This window comes from Lacerta agilis, chromosome 6 (assembly GCF_009819535.1).
Source record: "Lacerta agilis isolate rLacAgi1 chromosome 6, rLacAgi1.pri, whole genome shotgun sequence".
Classification (NCBI taxonomy): Eukaryota; Metazoa; Chordata; class Lepidosauria; order Squamata; family Lacertidae; genus Lacerta; species Lacerta agilis.
Genome location: NC_046317.1, coordinates 74,985,900 through 75,009,746, shown reverse-complemented (window position 1 = coordinate 75,009,746; position 23,847 = coordinate 74,985,900). Strand labels below are relative to the sequence as shown.

The window sequence follows — 23,847 nt, the reverse complement described above, 5'->3', positions numbered from 1 at the left end:
GCCAACCCATCCCACCCTTTTTGAGCCAGGTGATGTTTTTGTCTTTAAACAACAGAGGGTGGATAGATGAATACTTAAATCTTTTTGCCCAGACAGTACTGAATCTTGAAATTTTTGTTGTTGACTGTAGTTTGTATGAAGCAACATAGCTGTGATTTGTTCTTCTGATAGAAAACTATAGTTTTGGCAATAAGGAAGTAGTATAAATCCAATTTATTTATTCTTAGCAGCTACATACTTTTTTAGCTTGGCCAGTATGAATATAATTCACCACTATTATTTAGACATCATTCGGTTACGTTTGTAATTTACACTGCAGAGAACAGAACGGAAAAACAAAGCATTCTGGTTTAGAAAATGAAATATAAAAGACCACATGCCTTCATTAGGAGTAGCAGTACTATTTTAGTTGTGAGCTAAATAGAAGTAGGTAAGCTTATTGGTAGCATTTGACATTGCAGGGAAAGGAAAGGGTTCATTATGTAAAGTGTCCAAAAAGAAATGCTTCCCCCCCTTCCTTCAGCAGCTGTTTTGTTGACATTGGAAGAACCATATGCAAAATAGTCCCTAGGTTTTCCAACACATTTGTAAATTTAACATCCGTGTACATGAGCGTCTCTGTATAATGGCCACACACACACACACACACACCCTGTTCAGAAAAGCAGCCATGTTTGTTTTATACCTGGCAAGAAAGAAAAGAAATTCAATCCCCCTAAGACAGGTGCTACTTTGTAGTCATCAGCTCTGGAGTGATGAGTCTCAGTGCCAGCTATGCCCTAGATTCTGTTGAGCCAAGAGTATCAACTTAAAGAGCCCCAGATGGCATCCTGGCATTCTGGGAGCTGTGCTTGTACTAAATTCTCTACGTAGCACCACGAAATAGGTTCACTAGGCCTTAAGATTGGACTTTCAAAACCTGTTGTTAGAAACCAGGGCCCAATGTATTTCCCCCCCCCCCACAGAATCTGTTACATATAAACTGAGTTTAACATATTTTGCTACAATCAGACATGTTTTTCCCTTCAGTGATAACAATTTATTGCCAGAGCCCATGACATTGAGTGATTCAAAATATGATAAATAAAACCTAGTGCTGGTTGTGCACAAAGGAATATACTCAGTTATGTTTCCATATTTTGGAGGTGTGCAGCCAGAGTTGGTTCTGCATGTCAAGCTCTCCATGGGATTGAGCTGTTAGTATTACAGTATAAGAAACCTATTTATGCCATATAAGTCTTAATTAAACAATTGCTTGCGAAACACTGTAATATGTGAACATTATTACCACTTTCTCATGCTTTTAAGGAAAAAGCACATTTAAAATGTATGTATGCATCTGAATTTAAACTGCTTAATTTGTCTTTTATGTATTGTCAGTATTCTTATTTAAACTTAATACATATTAGGCTTTTTGCAGGGTAACTGGAGAAATATTGTCAGTACTTGCACAGTGAAACTGAAGCCAACATCTAAAATGAAAGGATTTCCTTAATAACCTGTGACTTCATAGAGCTCCCTGTCTTCTGAATTTTAGTTAAACATTAGGTTGTCAGATATCACTGTGTCATCTTTTACCATTTTTTCTACTGCCGAGATGATTGCTTTGAATACAGTACTGCTGTTTAAACAAGGGACATAGTTATTGAATAAATTGCTACCATTTTAGCTTTCAGTATAGGAATGAGGCAATGCAGTGCTGCCAGACGCCATTTTAAGAATCCCTGCATAAATAGCATAGCTACCGATGAGTAAGAGACTGTTATAGGTGAGTGCTTATACACAGATGCTATTTATTCAGTAATGGCATGCAAAATACTATGTCCAATTTCCTATTAAATGCAATTTCTGGACATTTTATTTAATGATTGCTGCTCACAATCTGAGAGCAGCAATAATTACTTTGAAGCTAAAAATGAATTTAAATGTTTAAGATGTTAAAACATTGTTTTTCATTTAAATGAAATAGCTTCCAGAAATGTATGGTGCTTGAGATTAACTTAAATATAGTAATTTCCATAACTGATACTATTATATATGTGGGCAATATCTTCTAGGTAGTTTTCCATATCAGATTTCCTGGTTTAAATGTCAAGGTGCAGGAGTTCATCTACAACTTTTGATTGCTGTCTATATTAACCTAGGATAAGGGAATATGCAGATGTTTCTATATTCATTTTTTATTCAGGGTGCGATGAAATTATACTCTCTGAAGGATATATTTTATTTGTATAAATAAAATAACTATAATACCTCATGGAGGCAAATTGGAAATATGATTCTTTTTTTAGTTGTGATAAAGATAGATATGCTGCAAACCCATAGGGTATGTTTGTGCTCATTTATAACCCTCCTTTTTACTTCCCATCTCCCAGCTTCCCTGTAAAAATAAAGGAGGGGGAGAGCTTCCATTTGCAAATCATCTCTGTCATGCAAGTTAACAAGTATATGAGGAACAACTTAGTTTTGTTTTAACATTTGAGACTTTATATAAAATATGTGTTAATATAAATTCCAGTCAATTATGTTGTTGGCAAAGATTTCCTCACAGAAGTTCTCTCTTCAGTGTCTTTTTCTAAAAAAAGAATTCCCTCACAGAATGTGTGTGTGTGTGTGTGTGTGTGTGTGTTGGTAGAAACTTTGAAAGTACTTCAATACTATTTGTGGTACACAGCTCTAGACTAGTATCTTCTTAAATGCACAGTAAAAGGCAAGAAATGAGCTGAATGAATTGTTGGTGAATATGGTAGGAAAGATGTTGTATATTTACCCCTCAGTTTTTTACTGGTTTTCTTTAACATTTTCTTTAATATTTTCTTTCTGGTTACATTTCCTTTGATGTCAAAGTGCACCTCCATTTTTTAAAAAAGCAAAAGAATAGAAAGGAGTATTAGGGAAAGGGAAAGCATTGCAAAAGTACTGAATCACAGCTGTTTGGGAAATGTTTTCATTTGAGATTGTCTCTTTAAATCTTTTATTTAAACTGCTGGTGAGATGAATGAGGTATTGTGTTTAAACAGCCTGCAAACAATTCTTATGGAGAATTAAAGGCTAGAACCTTTATTTTTTTAAATGGAAACATAGGAAGCTGCAGTGTACAGAGGCAGATCATTGGTCTGTCCAGTTCATTGGTCCATTTAGCTCAGTATTGTCTGCACTGACTGGCAGTGGTTCTCCAGGGTGTCAAAATCTTTGGCATCTCTACCTGGAGAGGCAAGTGATTAAATTTGGGACCTTTTCCATGCACAGTGTGTGCTCCACTATGAAGTTATGGCCCCTCCCCAGGTATTTAGGATTTGGAAAGCTTCCATAATTCGGAAGAGTATCACAAAAATACTGACTTCAAGAGGCCAGCATAATTTACACTGTCTTAAGTTAAAACATGGGTGGCGCTGTGGGTTAAACCCCTGAGCCCAGGGCTTTCCGATCAGAAGGTCGGTGGTTCGAATCCCACGACGGGGTGAGCTCCCGTTGCTTGGTCACTGCTCCTGCCAATCTAGCAGTTTGAAAGCACGTCAAAGTGCAAGTAGATAAATAGGTACTGCTCCAACGGGAAGGTAAACGGTGTTTCTGTGCACTGCTCTGGTTTGCCAGAAGTGGCTTAGTCATGCTGGCCACATGACCCAGAAGCTGTACGCTGACTCCCTCGGCCAGTAAAGCGAGATGAGCACCACAACCCCAGAGTCGTCCACAACTGGAGCTAATGGTCAGGGGTACCTTTACCTTTAAATTAAAACAGTGTAAATTGCCCCATTCCAAACTCTGTTCAAGAGCAGGACTACTGCCAGCTGAGCTGGCCTAAGACTGGCAGTGGGAAAACAGAAATAGAATTTGACTTACACCAGCATGCCACACCTTTTGATGTTATAGGTTTCGCACGGTCACCAGCTCTTGTGACCAAGCACAATGGTGTTAAGATTTTGCCCACCCCACTCCAATACACCCATTTTTAAAGGGCTTATGCTCGTGGAAGATATACCAGTCTCAGTTCAGCCAGCATAGTCAGTTTGAGGGAGTTATGCCAGTGTATCTCAGGCTAAACCAGAATGTGGGGCATATGCCAACATGGACTGGTTGAGCTGGAGATCGTCTGGATCCTCACTTAGGCATCCCAGTGAACCTTGGGTTTGGAACGTTCCTTAAATTACATATAGTATGATTAAAATGGAAGGTTATTCTCTATGTACAAAATTTCACTGCTATAACGCCAGTTGATAAGTGAAACCTGTGTGTGTTTATATCTGTCAGAAAATGCAGGAATATTCTAGCCCCATAATGCAAAACCACTGTAACAACTGGTAAACATATATCTGTACAGTGGTACCCTGGGTTACGTACTTAATCCGTTCCGAGTTACAGTACGTAACCCGAAAAGGACGTAACCCGAACAAGACTGGAAAAAAACCCAAAACCCCCACGAAAAACGCTCTGCGCATGTGCAAATCGGGTTGCGCTTCCGGGTTAGCAGAGTTTGTAACACGAGGTACGACTGTATGTTTCACTGATCTCGGGATCCTGATAGAGTAGTGTATATAACAGAGATGTGAAGTCAAATCTATGTTCCTATCCTTAATCTATTTGCAAAAAAGTATTCTGTTTTCGATGTAATTAATTACCACTAAAATGTGTTAACTGTGGTCTTGCAATATTTTAGAAAACTTAGAAATTTCAGAACTGTGGGGCATTTGGAAGAGCAGCAGAGAAGAGGCAGAAGTAATTTATTGTATCTATTTGTCTCATGCCTGCAATGAGAATATTATCTTATCTGCAAATTTACTTTGAAAAAGATTTTTGACAGTTGACTCCTAAAGAATGAATTAGGGCATTGTACAGATCATTAGTTGCTTAAAAACAAGGAGCAGACGGGCATAGTGGGCTTCCCCAAGAATTGCTACGGAATTTGTATAATTTAAGGTATGCATAAATGATCTAGTTGTGGATGAAGAACCAGGTTCCCAAGTTTAACAATGGATGAAGAACCAGGTTCCCAAGTTTAACAATGTTTCAGTGTATCTGAAGAAGTGTGCATGCACACGAAAGCTCATACCAAGAACAAACTTAGTTGGGCTCTAAGGTGCTACTGGAAGGATTTTTTTTATTTTTTATTTTGTTTTGACAATGACTACCAAGTTATTCTGGATACCAAGCAACTTGCAAAGATTCCCAAAGCAAGCTCTGTATGCTGTTACTGTGTTCTCCTTGTCATGTGGCTCTTCTAGAGCTGGAGATGCTGTAGACCAGGCCTAGGCAAACTCGGCCCTCCAGATCTTTGAGACTACAACTCCCATCATCCCTAGCTAACAGGACCAGTGGTCAGGGATGATGGGAGTTGTAGTCCCAAAACATCTGGAGGGCCAAGTTTGCCTATGCCTGGTGTAGACAATAGCAAATGGAATAATAAAGACAGAGTCTTAGTTGTAAGGAAGGCTAAAGAGGGTGAACTGCCCTGAGACCTCCAGGTATAGGGCGGTATATAAATTCAATAAACAAACAAACAAATAAAAAATAAAATAAAAGATAGCATTTGTGTAGTGCCTTACACCAGATGGATGTGAAATTGCCAGCTCTGGATGGGGTTATACTCTCTCTAAAGGAGCAGTCACATAGCTTGGGGATATTTCTGGTTCCATCACTGTTGCTTGAGGCTTACCAGTAAGTGACTTTGCTGGTGTGGAGTGGCCCACCTATGCTCCAATCTGGACACGAAAAGCTTAGTTGCTGTTGTCTACACTCTGGTAATCTCTATGTTAATTACTGCAATCTATTGCACTCAGGGTTGCCTTTGAAGATGGTTTGGAAACTGCAGGTAGTGTAGAATTCAGCTGCCTGGATGCTCACCAGGACAATATGTATGGTCTGAGCACATAACACTAATCCTGGTCTGTCTTCACTGGCTTCCAATTATTTTCTGGGCCCATTTAAAAGTGCTGGTTTTGACCTATAGAACCTTGCGTAGCTTAGGACCTCAAGGACCAGCTGTCTCCATATAAACCAACCCTGACCCATAGAGTGGCAACACAATAATTAACATTTTTAGTAGCTGCTCCCTTATGGAATGTTCTCCCCAGGGACTTCCGGCGGCTGACGCCATTGCGGGTGGTCGTGGGCTGCTTCGGCTGCGAAGCACCCAGTCCATCCCGGGGGTTAGGAGCCCTGCTACCGCAAAGCGGGGCTCCGGTTGGGGTGCGGGAAGAGCGTCCCGCACCCTGGGCTCCCCGGCTGTGCCCGTTGTGGCTCCGAACCCTTCCCCCGCTCCCCCTGTAAAGGGGGAGTGGGGGTGAAGGGACGACGGAGCCGGGCTATAGGGGACATGCCCCAACCGGGATGTAAATGCGGCGACAAAGCCTGTGATGAGCGTCTAAGTTCTACCTGTCCTTAATGAGCTGTTAAGAACCCAGAGGCGGTGAGTAATTGATTGACTCTTTGTATTCCTGGAACGATCTGGGGGAAAGAAGAAAGGCAGCCCGCCTCCCTCCCTTCGGGAGATGAAAGGAATTAACTCTTTAAGTGACTGCTGCTACAACAATCGATAGAAAGTATCTGGAATTTGAAAACTGAGACTGTTGAGATTTCCCTTCGGGGGTTAACTGGGGAAAAAATATCTCCATTTGAAGTTTTGGTCTTTATACTCCGGCATCGGAGAAATGGCGACGACTTGGACTTTCGTGGGAAAAAACTGAAACAAAGAAAGGAAGAGACAGGAACTGAAACTTGATACTCACCCTCCCTCCTAAAATGCTGGACTTTGCGCTTGTACTGGTATCGAGCTCTGGTTTGGAGGATGAGGAAATGCTTACTGTCTTGCAACTGGAACTGCTTAATCGAAAACTACAAATTTTGAGTGGAATTATAAATGAAAAGAACTTACTTTCCACAGAAGAGGCTTTTCAAAAGTTTTACACAATGGAAACAAACTTTGGCAAAGAGCTGGGAGGGGCGCTTGAAGGATGGTTTGAGATGGCTGGGCAACTCCGAAAGGAAGGGGGGCCAGTTTCTGGGGGTGGCAGCCCTGGAACGGGAAAATTTACAATATCCAGACTCCGAGGTGGCAGCTCGGGGGCAAGGGACATGGAATTAAGATTTCTACAAGAAGAAGAAGAAGAAGAAAAAGAAACGGAGAAACCCAGAATGGAGGGGAGGAACACCCTGAGGCTCGATGCGGGGTTTGTTGTGGATGCAGCCTGGACCTGTGGACACTTAGAGGAAGACAATTGGAGATTTGGTTCTGGTGAAAGACAGAAAAAGACAATGGACAGAGGGGGAGTGGGTTGAAATATTAAATGTACAATCCAAATGGTCTGCCATGGTATCCGAAATCGGAGTGTGAAGTCTGTTAATTACAAGTTTATTTTAAATAAGTAAGGAGATATTGAATCTTAAGTCAAAAGCAGCATGATAAAGGATAGAAGAAATAAGTTTAGCTATAAGAATACTTGGTTAAGATCTAGGTTATAATGCAAAGATTAAGACAATTGTGTTTTTTTCTTTTTAAGTAAAGTTAAATTTTTTACAGAGAAAAGTTGTTAAGGAAATAGTATATTGATTTAAAACCGAAGGTGTATAGGCGGGGGAAGTCAAAAGTCAAGATTCAGAACTAGAAATTTTTTTTTTGCAAGGTATATAGATAAGAAGAAGAATCCTGACATTATGTGTATTTGTATTTGTTTTTGTATTTGTAGGTGTGGGGTTGGGTTTGTGTTATATTATGAAAATGCTAATAAATTCTGTTTAAAAAAAAAAAAGGAATGTTCTCCCCAGGGCACCATCATTAAAAGATTATACAATTTCTACAGGACAGATTTGATAGCCATTAGACATGATAGTTAAAAATGGGAACTTCCAGTTCATATGTGGTATATATTGATTACTAAGTGCAAGAGATGATCAAGAGAAAATGACTATTGCCATCATGCCTTCAGTGGCCACATTTAGGCATTTGTCTTTAGGCATGATTTACAAAGCCACGGGTGCAAAGACTTCTCTCACCCCTCTTCTTCCCACTGTGCACTAGGTTCAATGTGGAAATCTATTAAGCCAGAGTTACCCATTTTGCCTGAAACTGGAAACTCTGGCTTAATGTCACTTAACACACTGGGATAATAAGGATAATAAGGCATGAATTATGAAGCCATGGATGATGGTCTTTTGTGAGCTTCCCAGAGACATATGGCCAACTGTTTTTAGAAACAGAATGCAGGGCCTTGAATTCTTGTTATTACATGACCTTAAGTATTCCTGCTGTGTCCTATTTAAACCTCTGCCATCTGATCATTTATATTCCGTATTATTCTGGTTGTTGACAACTGGGCAGGTTTCACAGGTATTGGCAGCTCCAATGAGTCTCAGACATTTGGAGAGCCATAAGACAATTTCCTGCTTTTTGACTGAAGCATATTGCAGTAAGAATAAACTCCCATGTTTCCCCTCAGCTATGGAGACAAACTGGACTTACATAACCAAAGCAGGGAATGGGTGGTTTTTCCAAGCTGTGTCTGCCAGGGTTTTTAGTTCACCACCAGAGCAGATCTGAAGCTTGAGGAAGTTGTCTGTATAAATTGATACTTCTCTTCTGGTTTCTGTTTGAGTTCCTGGGGTTGTGCCTGTCACTGGATGAACAGGACAGATTAGGAATTGTGTTTGTATAACACCCACCTTGCTCGACAGTCTCCCTGCCTGAGCATCTGGGGACGTGGTGTTGAGATTCTCCAGGCTGTCAGTCCTGAGGTATTTTAACATCCATGCTGAGGCTTCTGTTTCTGGGGCAGCTCAAGACTTCACAGGGTTGTCCCAACTTGTCATCAGCCCAACACACTTAGCTGATCACACACCGGACCTGATTTTCTTGGTGGGGTAGGAAGAGAGTGATCTGAAGGTGATCAGTTTTGATAGCATTTCCTTGTCACGATCGGCCCACCTGTTGAGGTTCATATTGTCAGTAACATTCCCCCTCTGTTAGAATGGTCTGCCCTAATATATCCTATTAGTTTCCTGTTGGCTCTGGAGTCTTCTCCAAATGACAAGGTCTTGCAACCATATCAAAGATCTGGTCACTCTAATGGATATAGAAATGATCCAGGCAGATGGCATGAGTGCTCCTGAGTACTCTCTTCCACTTAGCCAAGCCTGGGGTAGCACTGTGGCATACCGCAAAGCAGAAGGCAATGATACCAGTTGGAAAACAGCTAGAATGCAAGTGGAGAAAGTCTCTAAACAATATAATTGTATGCTCCTATAGTGTTAGAAACTGAGATATGAAAACTAGAAGCTAAATGGCACCTTAAACCTAGGTTATGGGTGCAACAACAAAATGTCTAGGCACACTTGTTTATAAGAACACCACAAAGCTGAAAATGAATGAACTGCAGCTAAAATATTCATTTTTCACATGGTCTAATCTTTCCCCTTGATCACCCTCCTAATATTCTTAAGAAGGGTCTCTTCTCCAGTCTTCAGAGAGTAGCTGGAAGTAGGGAGACAGAAAAAGGTCCTCCCCTCCTTCCACTCTGCAGTTTTAATCTGAAACCTTAGGCGCAGTACTGCGCCCAGAGGTCAGAAACTGCTCACACTTAGGAAATTCCCTGTTGAGCCTGCTTTGTGGTGGAAGGCATCAAGGAAGAGTTGCTTCACTGCCTCCATTGCACCCTTGGTGTCTTATCCAGTGGAGCTTTTTCATACTGGCTGAAAGGAAGTGGTAGAACACATAGTAGTCTGCTTTGACTTTTTGCAAGGCTTTTGAGAATAAAATTGCTTGTATTCATGGGGACCTAGACTCTACTATTATAGAGGACCCAGGTGGCGCTGTGGGTTAAACCGCAGAGTCTAGGGCTTGCTGATCCCGTTGCTCAGTCCCAGTTCCTGCCCACCTAGCAGTTCGAAAGCACGTCAAAGTGCAAGTAGATAAATAGGGACCACTCCAGTGGGAAGGTAAACGGCGTTTCCGTGTGCTGCTCTGGTTCGGCAGAAGCGGCCTTGTCATGCTGGCCACATGACCTGGAAGCTGTCTGCGGACAAACGCCGGCTCCCTCGGCCTATAGAGCAAGATGAGCGCCGCAACCCCAGAGTCGGACACGACTGGACCTGATGGTCAGGGGTCCCTTTACCTTTACCTTTTAGACTCTACTATTGTAGCAGATCAGTTGTAAGGGGTACCTTGTGGTATCAGATCAGTTGTTGGAAAATTTGTTTCAGTTGATAAGGTTCAAAGATGTGGATGGGAGTGGCTGACCATTTGTGTTCTTGGTCCTTGACCCTTGTGGTTGATAACATATGACAGGGAGAGGACTGCTAGCTGACCAAGGAGATATATTAGTCCCTCTCTAAAAGAAGGAGTGGTCCCAGGCTACCTGAAAGAAGTGAGAGTTAGACCACACCTTAAGAAAGCCTTGTTACCACATGATCTTAATAACTGATGGCCTGTAAGCTTTAATGGTTTTAATCATGTTATAAATTACTTTTAAAAAATCACAAATAGTTTCCATGAAAAATGTGTGCATTAAGATTCACTTTAAACTTCATTCTGTGTCTGAGGGTTAGGGTTCACCATGACAATTTGTTTTTTTGTGGGCAACTCACTTCTCATTTTGTTTCAGATTTAAAAAATACATTTAATATGGTGCTGCAATGGTATTTTAGAAAACAAATGCCCAGAACTAGACTCTTAACAAGTGTAGTCACCATAGTGCCTTGAATATTATCTCTTAGAAGTCTATATATTTGTCATTTACAGAATGGCAATAGAAACCCATACAACTCTTACCTTCTCTGCTTTCTACCATCTTTCTTAGACTGAACTATTTATTTATTTCTTTTATTGGATTTATATACCATCTTTCTTCCAAAGTGCCCAAGGCAGTTTACAATTTAAACACTAAAACAAATACATTATATGAATAATGAAATGTGCACTTGCAATCTTCTACTTCTGATAATGAATAAAATGATATTGGAACAGGTTCTTGGGCATTCTATCCAACTTACAGGCCTACCCATCCAAAATCAAACACCAATGTAATTTATTGTATCAATACTTCTGAAATGTACCTAATACATCTTTGTATTCAACATTTCTTATACAAGCTGACATTACTACTACTCAGAACTGTCAATTCTTGATAGGCAACATAAATTATTTCTTGCAAAGGTGAATTCAGGATCTTAGTCAAGCTCAGAACTATTTTGAACCCTCTTTCCTGTCCCCTTGCTCAATACCCTTGGTATATGTAGGTGATAGCATACCAGAGATCATTATGAGGTTGGTGTGTACTCTAGAGTTGAAATTTGGATGAAAGTATTAACTCTGCTGTTGCCACCCTACCCATCCACTGCAGTAGCACATGGAAGTGAGAATCAGGCTGCTAGTCAGCTTCCCTTCCTCTTTAAGGCTGCAATATGTAAACTACAGTGTGAAAATAATAATCTTAAGTATCTCTTTGCTTTCTTAGCTTGGCTGAAGAAGAAATAAAGGCAGAGCAGGAGGTGGTGGAAGGGATGGATATCTCCACTCGATCCAAAGGTGAGTTAAAACAATGTTTTTGTTCCTCAGAGCATAAGGAGAAAACTGGCTAATATTGCTTCATCTGGTGACTTTGAACTTTTGACATTGATTTGAACTATGCTCCTGCTCCTTTGTGTACTGTGGCATAACAATTTTACAAGTACCATTCTTTTGGTTCCTGCCCAGACACTTAATATTTATTATTAGGTCATTAATCTTATTTTGTCCTGTATCTCAGTGAATGAACATTAACAAGGTCACCATCCACTCTTTAAATAGTTTTATCGTTGTTTCCCATATTCATATTGCCACCATGCTCTTTCTCCCAAACCTTGTATTTTAATCTGTTATTTTAAATTGATTGTGTTTATGTTTTTGCTGTGATTTTAATGTTAGCCGCCCTGAGCCCGGTTTTTGGCTGGGAAGGGCGGGGTATAAATAAAAAATTATTATTATTATCATATATTTTTCTCCTGAGTTATTCATTTTTCATGTAACAAAATATAATATTGGAAACCTATGGTACTGTTTACATTTTCCTTCATGCAGAATATTTTTCTGGAATCCAAGATCATGAATGATGGCTGTTTATAAATAAGTTGTGACCCTGCATAAAGTTGCAATTTTATTTTTGTCATTTGTGTAATTATTTTGGGTAAAAGAACACGGACCCTCTTCTGAAAGGTGGGCTGCCATATGTCCATTTTTTACCAGACACACCAGCTTTTTCAGACTTAACATTTCTGGCCAGGTGGATTTTTAAAATTTGGCAAAATTTCCAGGTGTTGTTGTTGTTTGTTGTTCAGGGTCACCGTGGGGGGGGGGGTTGTGGCTGAAGCACAAATAAGAGGAAAGGGAAGTCCCATTCCATGAGCAGAAGACAAACCTGCAAGTGAGCTGACACTGTTGGATGAAAATCAACTGCATCTGGACTTCTGGCAAGGCAAGATGGCAACCGCCACAAGATCGGCAAGCTGCTAGGAAAAATACAATACCAGCAGGAGCATCTGGCTGGTCTTTGCACCTCCAAAGCCATTGCTGCAGCTGTTGCTACAGGCAGAGAGGAGCCCAATGGGAGTGAGGGAACCGGAGAGGTCGTGGAGAAATGTGTCTCCCTGGGTGCCTCTCATCCTGGGATGGAGACAGACCCAACTGGTGGCCTGATGGAACCTGGAGGCCCAGGAGAACCGTGTGGTAGGACAGGCACCACGGGAGCCTCTCCTTGTACTGAGCAGCCTCTGAGCTGCTGCTACTGCAGCCTTTACAGAGGAGAGGCCGAGAGGGATCAGAGAAGGGTGGAGCAGGCCATGTGGAGGTGTGCTGCCGGGACTGACCTGCTGAGGAGGAATGCAGTAGGCCTTGGGGGACTGTGTGGGAAGTGGAGGAAGAGACTGTTCAGAGGCAAATGCAGGAAGAGGCAAATGCAGCAACAACTTCCTTGTGTAGAAGTGACTGGTTACTTGTCCACACTCCATAAGATGAGGGTACTTAAGCACAGGGTGAGGGCGTGGTCCCACTTTCAATGTGTGGTTTTGTCATTAAAGAATTTAACTACCAGCCATTTGTCCTCCTTGGCTGGGTGTGTTCGGGAAAAACTGATATTCAGAAGCATTATTGTCACACATAACAGTAAATCATGGTGTAACAGTTTAGTGCTACATGGATGGGTCTGCATGTGCAAAAATTGGCCTTGCATGCTCCCCCTTTCCCTATCCTCTTTGCAGTGTTACAGAATCCTTATGAGGAAAGGTTGCAGCATTTGAGACTGTTTAGTTTAGAGAAAAGGTAAGAGAGAGAAATTTATAAAATTATGTATACCGAAAGTGGATAGAGAACTCCCCCCCCCATAACACTAGAATTCATGGACACCCAATGAAACTCAATGTTGGAAGATTCAGAACAGATAAAATGAAATATTTCTTCACACAGCACATAGTTAAGACTATGGAACTCACTCCCACAAGAGGCAGTGATGGCCACCAACCTAGATGGCTTTAAAAGAGTTTTGGACAAATTCGTGGAGGGAAGGACTATTAATGGCTTCTAGCCATGATGCCTATGCTCTACCTCCACAGCTGAAGGAAGCAATGCTTTTGGAAACAAGTTGCTGGAGGGTAGAGTGCTCTTGTGCTTGAATCCAGCTTGCAAGTTTCCCACAAACATCTGGTTGACCACTGGGAGAACAGGATGCTGGACTGGATGTGCCATTGACCTGATCCATCAGGCTCTTGCATGCTTATGTTTTGTTTTAGACCATGATCCTTGGTTCAAATATAACAGTAAACTGAGGTTCTGTAAAAGTGAAACTAAACTTAGCTGAAATCATATTCCTAGCCATGCTGGAGGAAGAGGAGACAGGAGCTTGCATGACCAGCATTTTTCTGGAATTTGTTAAGGCTCATGCACAGATCATGAACTATGGTTTAGCAATGCATTACATGCAAACATGACCATTGAGTTTGTATTGTCACTTGGAGTATTCATAGTCCTTTTCTCCTTTAGACAACTTTTGTAGTGATGAATTTGGTGTTTGTGTTCTATGATTGTTGACCGTGAACACAATATGGGTTGGTTTAATGGCTTTTTAAATATTTTTATTGACACTGTAAGCTGCCTAAAGTCTGTTGATTGAGTAGATTATAATGTAAATAAGAAATATCTAAGAGGGCATAATTATGAGGCTGTGGAAAATGTTTTCCCTTACTAAACAATTGAATTAGTATACATAATTTGGTAGGATTCTAATGGGCAAGTGACTGTTACTAATATAATGTAATTAGTTCCAGGCTGTGTTGGCAAGCTGAACTTGATTTTAGCAGTTCTGCCAAGGGATCTTCAACAAGACTAATTTTTTCTTGTGTTCTTGACTTTTCTGTACCTCAGTTTTTCAGGCTGGAAAGGCGAAAACATCAATATATTTACAAGTGGCTTGAGTGGAGGACTGAGTATGTTCCTTTTTGCACATCAGGAAGATGTGGAAGTGAGATATTTCTCTAAAAATAACGTAGCTTGTCCCGCCATCATCACAAAGGCCGACTGTGAACATTGCCACAGTGCAGTCACATTATAAGCTTTGACAGCTGGTAAACTAGTTTTTTGAATCTGGTTGTTATAACTTCATTTCCATAGTGGATTCAGGTATTTTGCTGCTTCCTTGCAGTTATATAGTTAGTCAACATAGAGCTATATTGTACTGTCAAGGAGATTTGCCCTGGCTGGTTCTGAGCTAGATAATCTGGGTGAAAGGAGCAATGGCTCTATTATTCCCATACATGCACTAGAGTGTGGTGTTGCCACCTTGTATATTTTTTCGTGGTACTGGGGATTGCTCTCTGTTTTTGACTGCAATAACATCAGTGTGTGGGAAGAGAATCAATAGTGTGTGAACTCCACAATCAGGACCAACAGGACATAGGTGACTTCCCAAGGCAAGCATGAGCTTGTCCAGGGGGCAATGGGGAAAACAACAACAGCTGTACTTAAATTTTGTGTTATGCCATGCCCCCATGGCCACCATTTTGTCATAGTGCCCATAGCAGTTTCTCAAAATTCAAAATGTGTCCATTGGTTGAAATTGATTAGTAAATCCTGGTATTCAAAATACCAAGTGAGGTGGGCCTATGATATGATTTGGTATAAGGCAACTTTCATGCTCATCATGTTTTGCTTTTGATCCAATATATTTGTGCTGTGGTTGCTCTTAGTGGGTGATTATAGGAACTTTGATTACATTTGATAACACACAACTTTCTAGGACATATTTGAATACAAATGTGAAGTGACATAAAAAAAAGATTTCTACCATAGAAAGTACAATTTGTAACCCTGTCACCTGACAGTACATTTTGTGTGCTGTCAAATATGTTAAACCCAAAGAGATGGAAGAATGTTAATTTTCATGCTAATTTTCAAAACATGCAGCAAATACATAAATACATTTTTTTCTTGCTGATTCAAAGGTCATGTTGCATACAGTGGTCAAAACAGCATCATTGAACATATTACACGTATGGGAAACAAAATAGCTTTGACCATATCATTGCAGAAGTGTTTTACATAATAAAATGAACAAGGACTCTGAGACATATTTTGTTTTTATTAAATAATCAACAAAACTTAATTTAAAAAATATATCAGTTGACATTGTAACATAAGAAGGCTCAGTCTTAACTGTTCTCATGAATGTGTGAGTTATTTCAGGCCCAAAGAGACCTTAAACCTGTCCAAAAAAGTAATAATTTATTTTGTAAAAATTTTACTTCAAACTCAATTTATTTTTTAACCACAAAAAACACCCTCCTTATTTTTACAACATAACAAGTGCATGGTTAGCCCATTCTACAACAAAAGTATGGTATATGTGCTGGTTGTGATTTGCGCGCTATGGCTTATGGCACCAACTGGGAATAAAATGACAAAAAATCATTTTGAATGGCCAGCAACCCTTTTCTGTGACTCTTAATACCATTTTTATAACTTATTTTGAAAGAGACCACAATTTGGGCTTATTTTGATACCAAAAGCCAATCGGTTGAAAAATAAGTGAAAGGTGGAGGGTTTTTTCTAAACTGACACAGAAATTGCATTAGCCTAAATCACGCGAAAATCAAAATTTTCAAAAAATTATCCTGCGCCCAATTTTGGACCAAAAAAACCTTTAAAAATTAATTTGAGGTTCTCTCATAGGTATCTACACATAAAAAAAAATTTTTTGAAGAAAGTCTGAGTCGGGAAAGCACATGGCACCAGGTGATTGGCATGGAATGACCCACAAATAAGTAATACAATGGTAGGGAAATTGTCGTGTGAAGATTAAAATTTGGGTAGCTACATTCCAAACTGAATTTCTAATTGGTGTGTTTTTCTCTGGGTATTTCTATAGTATGCAATCTTAAAATAAATTTCATTTCCAAAGGCATGCTTTGGAACCCTTCTGGAGCAATTTCTAATTATTCTTAATCAGTAGAATTGAGTCACATCATCCTCTCAGCATTTACTGTTCTTAAGCTGTTGACTTTTCACAGTTGTGCCCAGCAGTACTGTTAGCATTTGTATAACCATTTCACAAGACCAATGACCAAGAGTGATGTTAGGTAATAATCATTCTGGAAGTTTCCAAGGTGTGTAATATTTTCCTGCTTGGCCCCAGTTTCATACTTTGTTGTCTAGACTGGTTCCTCATGGCTTTTTGGCGATAGTCATGTAGCTGATTAAGTGGAGAGCTAGATTATACATTTAGAAATTACTTGCATGTAGTATTTGATACTTCCTGGCTATAGCTTAAATAAAATTCTTTTAAATTTGTGGCAAGGGGAAATTGGTGGAATTGTTCATAATACTGTACAAGAAAAAGTAGTCTGAGAGTCCACAGAGAGCCTTCCTGGCATTCTGTCTCTTTACTGCTTTATTACCTGTATTATTATGTCCTGTTCATTGAAATACTAAAAAGTGCTAGTACATTAGTGGTATGCTAGGGGTGCTTAATGTTGTTAAAATTTTTGTTATAGATCCTGGCTCTGCTGAACGTACAGCACAAAAAAGGAAGTTTCCAAGTCCTCCACACTCTTCCAATGGCCACTCCCCGGAGGACGCATCATCAAGCCCTATTAAAAAGAAAAAGAAACCTGGCTTATTGAACAGTAATAATAAAGAGCAGGTAATAGAAGTCGTGGATTTGATGCAGTGTTTTATATGAAACCATTGGAGATTACTAGGTGCTCTACTCTTTCCTTGGTCCAGTATCTGTACTTATGGTAATACAGTGGTGCCCCACTAGACGAATGCCTCACTAGACAAAAAACTCGCTAGACGAAGGCATTCGTCTAGCGGAAGGCTGCCCCGCAAGACGAATTTGTCTATGGGGCTGCCTCGCAAGACGAAAAAATTTTTTTGGTCTAGCGAAAACCGCGGTTTGCATTGCTGCTTCGCTAGACAAAAAAACCGCTAGACGAAAATACTCGCAGAACGAATTATTTTCGTCTAGCGGGGCACCACTGTAGTTCTGCATTGGCTGTAGGGTCTACTGAAGATTGAGATTACTGTTTTATTTCTAGTTTCTACAGCAGCCAAGATTTATCTGAAACTAAGAAGTGAAGTCTAAATGAGTGCTATTTTTGTAAGTAAACAGAATTCTGGTTAAACAGACTCTAATGTCAGTCAAATCTTCTTGCCCCTTATATTGAATAGACGACACCCCCCCCAAGTATTTCCAGGTTTGACCAACCTAAACAAAGAGATTAGTTTTTTCTTTATTTATTTAAAATAATGAATTCACATAACCTATGAAGAGGTCTACTGAATCAAGCCAAAAGCTTATCTAGTTCAGCATCATACTTCCAGACATAGGCAACCAGTGTTTCTCCATTGCTCTGGGCTTGAAGCTCTGGGAAGCTTTCCCACACTCAACAAAAGTATAGGTGCAGATCAAGGGACATAATAGTACCACTTTATTCTGCCTTGGCCAGACGATACCTGGAATATTGTGTCCACTTCTGGGCTCCACGTGTGCAGAGAAGGGCAACCAAAATGATCCAGGGTCTGGAAACTAAGCCTTATGAGGAGTGTTTGAAGGAGCTGGGTATGTTTAGTGTGGAAAAGAGGAGACTGAGAGGAGATGTGATAGCCAACTTCAAATACCTTAAGGGATGGAACAGGGAACAAGCTTGTTTTCTCCTGCTCTGGAGGGTAGGACTCAAAACAATGGCTTCAAGTTGCAAGAAAGGAGATTTTGACTAAACATTTGAAAGAACTTTCTGACAGTAAGAGATGTTTGTTAGTGGAACAGACTCCCACAAGAGGTTGTGGACTCTACTTCCTTGGAGGTTTTTAAGCAGTGGTTGGATGGCCATCTGTCGTGGATGCTTTAGCTCAGATTCCTGCAATGCAGGGGGTTGGACTAGGGCTGGGAAGTTCTGGAGCTGTGCGTTTTGAGAGAAATACAATGCTGGAGTGTTAAACTGCTGCTGATCGTTCACTTGCTGAAATATCCTACTTAGAAAGTGTTTTGTCTGTGATGGCAAAATACCTTCTACATTGCTACTCCACTTGCTACTTTTGTATCTGTATTGCTAAAATGAAACAACAAATGCACCACTAACAACTAATGCTACTTAGTAAATAAATATAGCAAGAGAATATCCAAGAGATTGCTGATAGTATATTTAGATTATCATGCTCTAAATTATTGATCACTATGTAAGCACACTAAAAGCAACTTTTTCCTAGTACAGTAATAATGATTTCAAGTAAATGAATCAAAACCCAGATATACTTAAGCAAATGTAATATTTATGCATTATATTTGTATACCACACTTCAACCAAAGTTCTCAGAATACATAGAGAATATATATTAGAGCTTAATCCTAACCAGCTAATCATTGAATGCTTACTTTGTTGAACCGTTACTCCATGCCTTGGAGAAACTCCATGTTCAGCTGTGGTATTAGTTTCTCTGATGCTGTAGCATTTGTTGAAAAAAGTATCTCCCGATGAAGATTTCTTTCCTATTTTCTGTGTACTCATCTCCTAGTCTGTTTTCTATTAATAGAAAATAATTAGGGCATCATGTGGCGCTGCCCGAATTTTTCAGGTGGCAATTGAAGTCAATGAGTATATGGTTGCTGTATTTGTATGATTGCAATAATCATCTTCTTGTGATTGTAGTATTCATAATGTAGCTACAACCGCTAAAGCACTTTAAGATTAAGTATAAATAAGCAGTGGTTATTTCTGGTAGGCTGAGCAACCACATCAAAAAGTGAACAAAGCATTCTTGGAAAATACTGTAAAATTCTTCATACATTTTGCAGTAAAAAAAAAAAAAGATGCGTTTGAATTTTTGGAGTAATTCTACAAAGCACTAATCTTGCTTAAATAACAGCAGTGCTATTGTTGTTTTGACGCAACTGCAAAGTCATTCTAAACCATCAATACCATATTTTGTCATTTTTAGTATTCTAGTTTTTGATACAGTAAGAACTGAAACTAAGTCTCCTATCATGAAGCTGCTGAGAGAGAACATAACCAAATGTCTCCTTTGGTATTTCTGATACAGTACATGTGTTCCTTCTCTATTTCTATGGGAGTAAATCAAGGGAGTGTAACATTTTTGGTATTGGCATATAGTTGGTGATAATATGACACACTAGTTGTTGGCACACTTCTTAAATGTAAAAATTAATACTGTAAGTGGGAACGGCAGCAGTAGCAATTTGGGTATGGTAGTCTTAACTTGTTACCTATAGTGTTGAAGTAGGATTTGTAATGGGACGTCTCTCTCAAACAGCAATGTAGTTAGGACTATTTATGTATTAAATATTTCTATCTTGCTTTTCTGTGGATCATGCCTAAAACAGCTGCCAACAACTGCAAGCAAAAACATGAGTAAAACTATTATATATTTTAGAACTAAATACATTAAAGAAGTGAAATAAAATATAATGAAAGAGCAGAACAAATAACGACAATAACATGCCAGAGAAAATGGAAAGGAGAGAGAAAGCTGACTGTTATTAGCATGCTGATGGTACAACATTTAAATCTCCAAACAGCCTTGCCCAATGAGTTTGTGCAGATGTTGAAAAGCAGAGGACAAGATGGAACACTCTGAGTTACCATAACCTAATTGTAAGCAGCAATTTTCAGCATTGTGTTCTGTAACAGACCCTCCAGGAAAGACTGGAGCCACTATTAAAACAATGTCCCCAAGTCCCATCCTGACCACACTATGCAGATGGATACCATATCTGATGCTATCAGAAGCCACTGAATGGATGTAGAAATACCTCATCCAGGAAAACCTGGAGTTGAGAAGTCATCACTGCTCAGTCACCCTAACCAGGAATGGAATGTTGGCGACTGGCTGGAAATGACCCAACAAGCTGGTGGCTCAATGAGTTTTTTCCAAGAAAAGTTTTACTACCACTTCCTTAAGACCATATTGGACCATGCAAGAAAGACCACTCTTCAGACCTACTTGGCTAGTATTTATCTGACAATCTTAATAAATTGTATGTTGTAGGCCCTAGCCTTCAAAGAATCTTGTCCATGTATGTCCTCAGGTTCTACAAGCAAGCAATTATTTAAAGGTACATACTAAGCCTGCAGCATCTAAGTTGGAACAGGTCCAAGCAGCTTTTAACTGAAGTGTCTCAGGTGTCACCTAGTGGTCATAACTATTACTAACCTATTGCAGCAAAAAGAAAAAAGACACATTTAGTTATGTAACTTTCTATAATTGAATCAATATCGATAGGGTATCTCTAGTGTTGCAGCTATTTTCAAGTTGCTGTGAAAATAAGGAAAGGAACATATTTTGAGCTAAAAGGTTTTTGCAGCAAGTTCTCCAACAGGCAACACACAAAAGGGCCTTCAAAACAGAGTATGAGATGATTAAGTTAGGGTTGTTTATCTTGTAAAACATGTCAGAGGTGGTGAATTCAAGGTGGTTGTTCACAGTAAATATACTTTATTTACATGGATGTGAAATCCAGGATGATTACTCTTAAATCGCAAGCAACATATTTCATGCCTTCATAGAACTCTATAAACTTCATCTCCAGTAGCAGCCAAATAATGGTTTGAACTTCAGTCACTGATTTCTAGATGAAGCAATAGTTACTTCCAAGAAGTACTGATTTCCCAGTAGCAAACTGAACTTCAGTTTTTGATTGAATACTGTAAATGAGTTTGAGGTTGCAGTAACGTTCAATTGTGTAACATTTTAAAATATATAAAGAAGGCTAAAATTGTATTGAGTAGTCTTTATCAACAATTGGTCCTGAGATGATGTTGGACTACAACTCTCATCCCTAGCTAGCAGGATCAGTGGTCAGAGATGGTGAGAATTGTAGTCCAACAATATCTGAGAACTGAAGGTTGAGAGAGGTTAGGATAGAGAGTTCAAAGACTGAAACTATATAAAAGTTTTAAGTTTATCCTTGGGTCTGTTTATTTGGTTTTCTAACTTTGGAAATATTGGGAATGTCAGGTCTCAAGTGTGGTCTTTTTGTTTTGCTGAAGGTGCTCCTTGGAGGCTCAAGGAATGTGAATGAGGAGCACTCTCAAGACAAGTCTCATCTGCACTAAAGAATTGCTCCTAATTGGAGCAGTGGGGCCACTTTAGTTTTAGTAATAATGTTTGGCATTTGCCCCCTGTCTGCTTATTTTGTCCATCAGTGTTGTGTATTCGCTATCCTTTTGACACACTACTGTAGTTTATGTTGCAGCATATTTTATGATACCTACTGGACCACATTTAGAATTGTACACTAGGAAATGATGATAGGTGGGGTCATATTAGTGACCTCTTTTCACATTGACATGGCTTATTGTAGTAACTAGATTAGAATGTATGTTTGGTGCACTTTGGTGTGAGCAGAACATATTTTGAACACACACTGCTGGAACTGCAGAGGTGTTGGAATCATCTGTTTCTTTGGAGTTGGCATGGGTTTAGCTGTAGGATTACTTTCTTTGCAAAGATATTAAAGGCAGAAAAAGTAAAAAATGAATTTCTATTGTCAACAAACATGTCCTGTTTCTTTTGGGCTTTTATTGAATGTGCTCATGTACAAAATGACTAAGGGCCAAAATATGCTTTGCTTTGAAGCCAACTTCCACTGTTAATTAATTTAGAATCAATGTTTTCTGAAGTGATAGCTGAGCAACTATTGAGTTGGCCCAGTTGTCTTTTAAAAATATGTTAATGGTTTTGAGCAAGAAGGACTAGCATTGGAAGGGTAAAGGGTCAGCATATATTTAAAGCATTTTATCTGAGCTGGAAAGACTCCCTAAACTTATGTAAGCTAAATGACAGAGAAGTCTGCCCTCAGACTTGTAATCTAAAAGAAAAGTCATGTAAAGGGAAATAAGCTAACACAAGCATATATCTTTAAAGGTACAAAATTCTTGTAACAACAAATTTGAATAGAAGCAGAGCAGGAAGATAGATGTTCTTTTCCCCATCTCTCGCTTGGCTATAGCCTGATAGAATGGCGCACTTATTTCCAGACAGATACTTGTAAAGAGAGGTATACAGTGGTACCTTGGTTTGCATACGTCTTGGTTTGCATACGTCTTGGTTTGCAAACGTTTTGGATTACAAACACGTCAAACCCGGAAGTGCGAGTCCCGGTTTGCAACCTTTTTTTGGATTACAACCTTTTTTCTTTCCTTCTTTTTGGATTACAAACAATTTTGGGGGGGAGGCCCCATTGGTGAAAGCGCACTTTGGGTTACAACCTGTTTTGGTTTACAAATGGACCTCCAGAACTGATTATGGTTGTAAACCAAGGTACCACTGTATGTCCTCTCCCTTCCCCTTTCTAATTTTTTCACAAATGTGCACATGGTTTACTACTGTCCTGCACCTTCCTATTCAAACATTCACACATTTAAAGCACACGAAATGTCGGGAAGCTTATGTTTATATAACTATTGATTGTATAAATTAAGTTAAATTCAGATTTTTCTGGTGAAGGTTGTCCAATGGAAAGAGTCATCTGCCCCCCAAAATAGTTAATTATGCTTATCTATGTACCATTGCAGCTAATGCAAGTTTTTCCCCCAGTGCAAGTATCGGATGTGGCATAGGGTATCTGATATATTTCTGGGAAAAGGGTTGATTGTCCCCTCAACCCACCCATGGTATTAAACAAACAACTATACAATTACTAACTGCATCTAGTTTGGTCCTAATTAAAGTACATTAGAGTACATCAGAGTACATTAAAGTACATCTAAGTTGAGACAACTGCACTTGCCTGAGGGAAATATATGTAGCTCTGGTTTCAAATGCTTATTATGTACTGAATGAGAGAAGTAATCTGAATTAATATTAGGTGGGCTGTATCAAATGCTGGTGGGGGCTGGTTGGTCATGTTTGATCATCATATTTATTTTAAAATACAAATTTGTTTTGAAACCAAACCTGTCTTTCTTGCCTACATTTCAGTCAGAACTAAGACATGGTCCGTTTTACTATATGAAGCAGCCACTCACCACAGACCCTGTTGATGTTGTACCGCAGGATGGACGGAATGATTTCTATTGCTGGGTTTGTCATCGGGAAGGCCAAGTCCTCTGCTGTGAACTCTGCCCTCGGGTTTATCATGCTAAGTGTCTGAAACTGACAGCGGAGCCAGAGGGGGATTGGTTTTGCCCAGAATGTGAGGTTAGTCTATCTGAGGTGAATATGTGTCTCATTGCTACTGGTTTTCACCTCTTAGAACCATGTTTTTTCTTTCCAGTGTGACTTCCTGGTCACTTTTTGGAAAGGCAGAGAAGCAATGCAAATTTGTATCCAAAATATTTACCATTCTGTTTGTTTTTCTTTGATTAATGTTTTCCCCC

The 23,847-nt window shown here is 39.6% G+C and overlaps 1 protein-coding gene across 11 annotated transcripts in view; it reads left to right on the top strand.

Annotated features, from left to right (window-relative positions):
- ZMYND8 (zinc finger MYND-type containing 8) overlaps window positions 1-23,847 on the top strand; it is a 77,910-nt gene that overhangs the window by 20,428 nt on the left and 33,635 nt on the right. For 6 of the 11 annotated variants that reach the window (XM_033153486.1, XM_033153485.1, XM_033153490.1 and 3 more), the window contains exons 2-4: window positions 11,442-11,512; window positions 17,002-17,150; window positions 23,450-23,683. In XM_033153486.1, the coding sequence (XP_033009377.1) occupies window positions 11,442-11,512; window positions 17,002-17,150; window positions 23,450-23,683 (454 nt within the window). Of the gene's footprint in view, window positions 1-1,485; window positions 1,769-11,441; window positions 11,513-17,001; window positions 17,151-23,449; window positions 23,684-23,847 lie in introns of those variants that run through there. The other 5 variants (XM_033153482.1, XM_033153483.1, XM_033153491.1 and 2 more) reach the window with 4 other exon arrangements.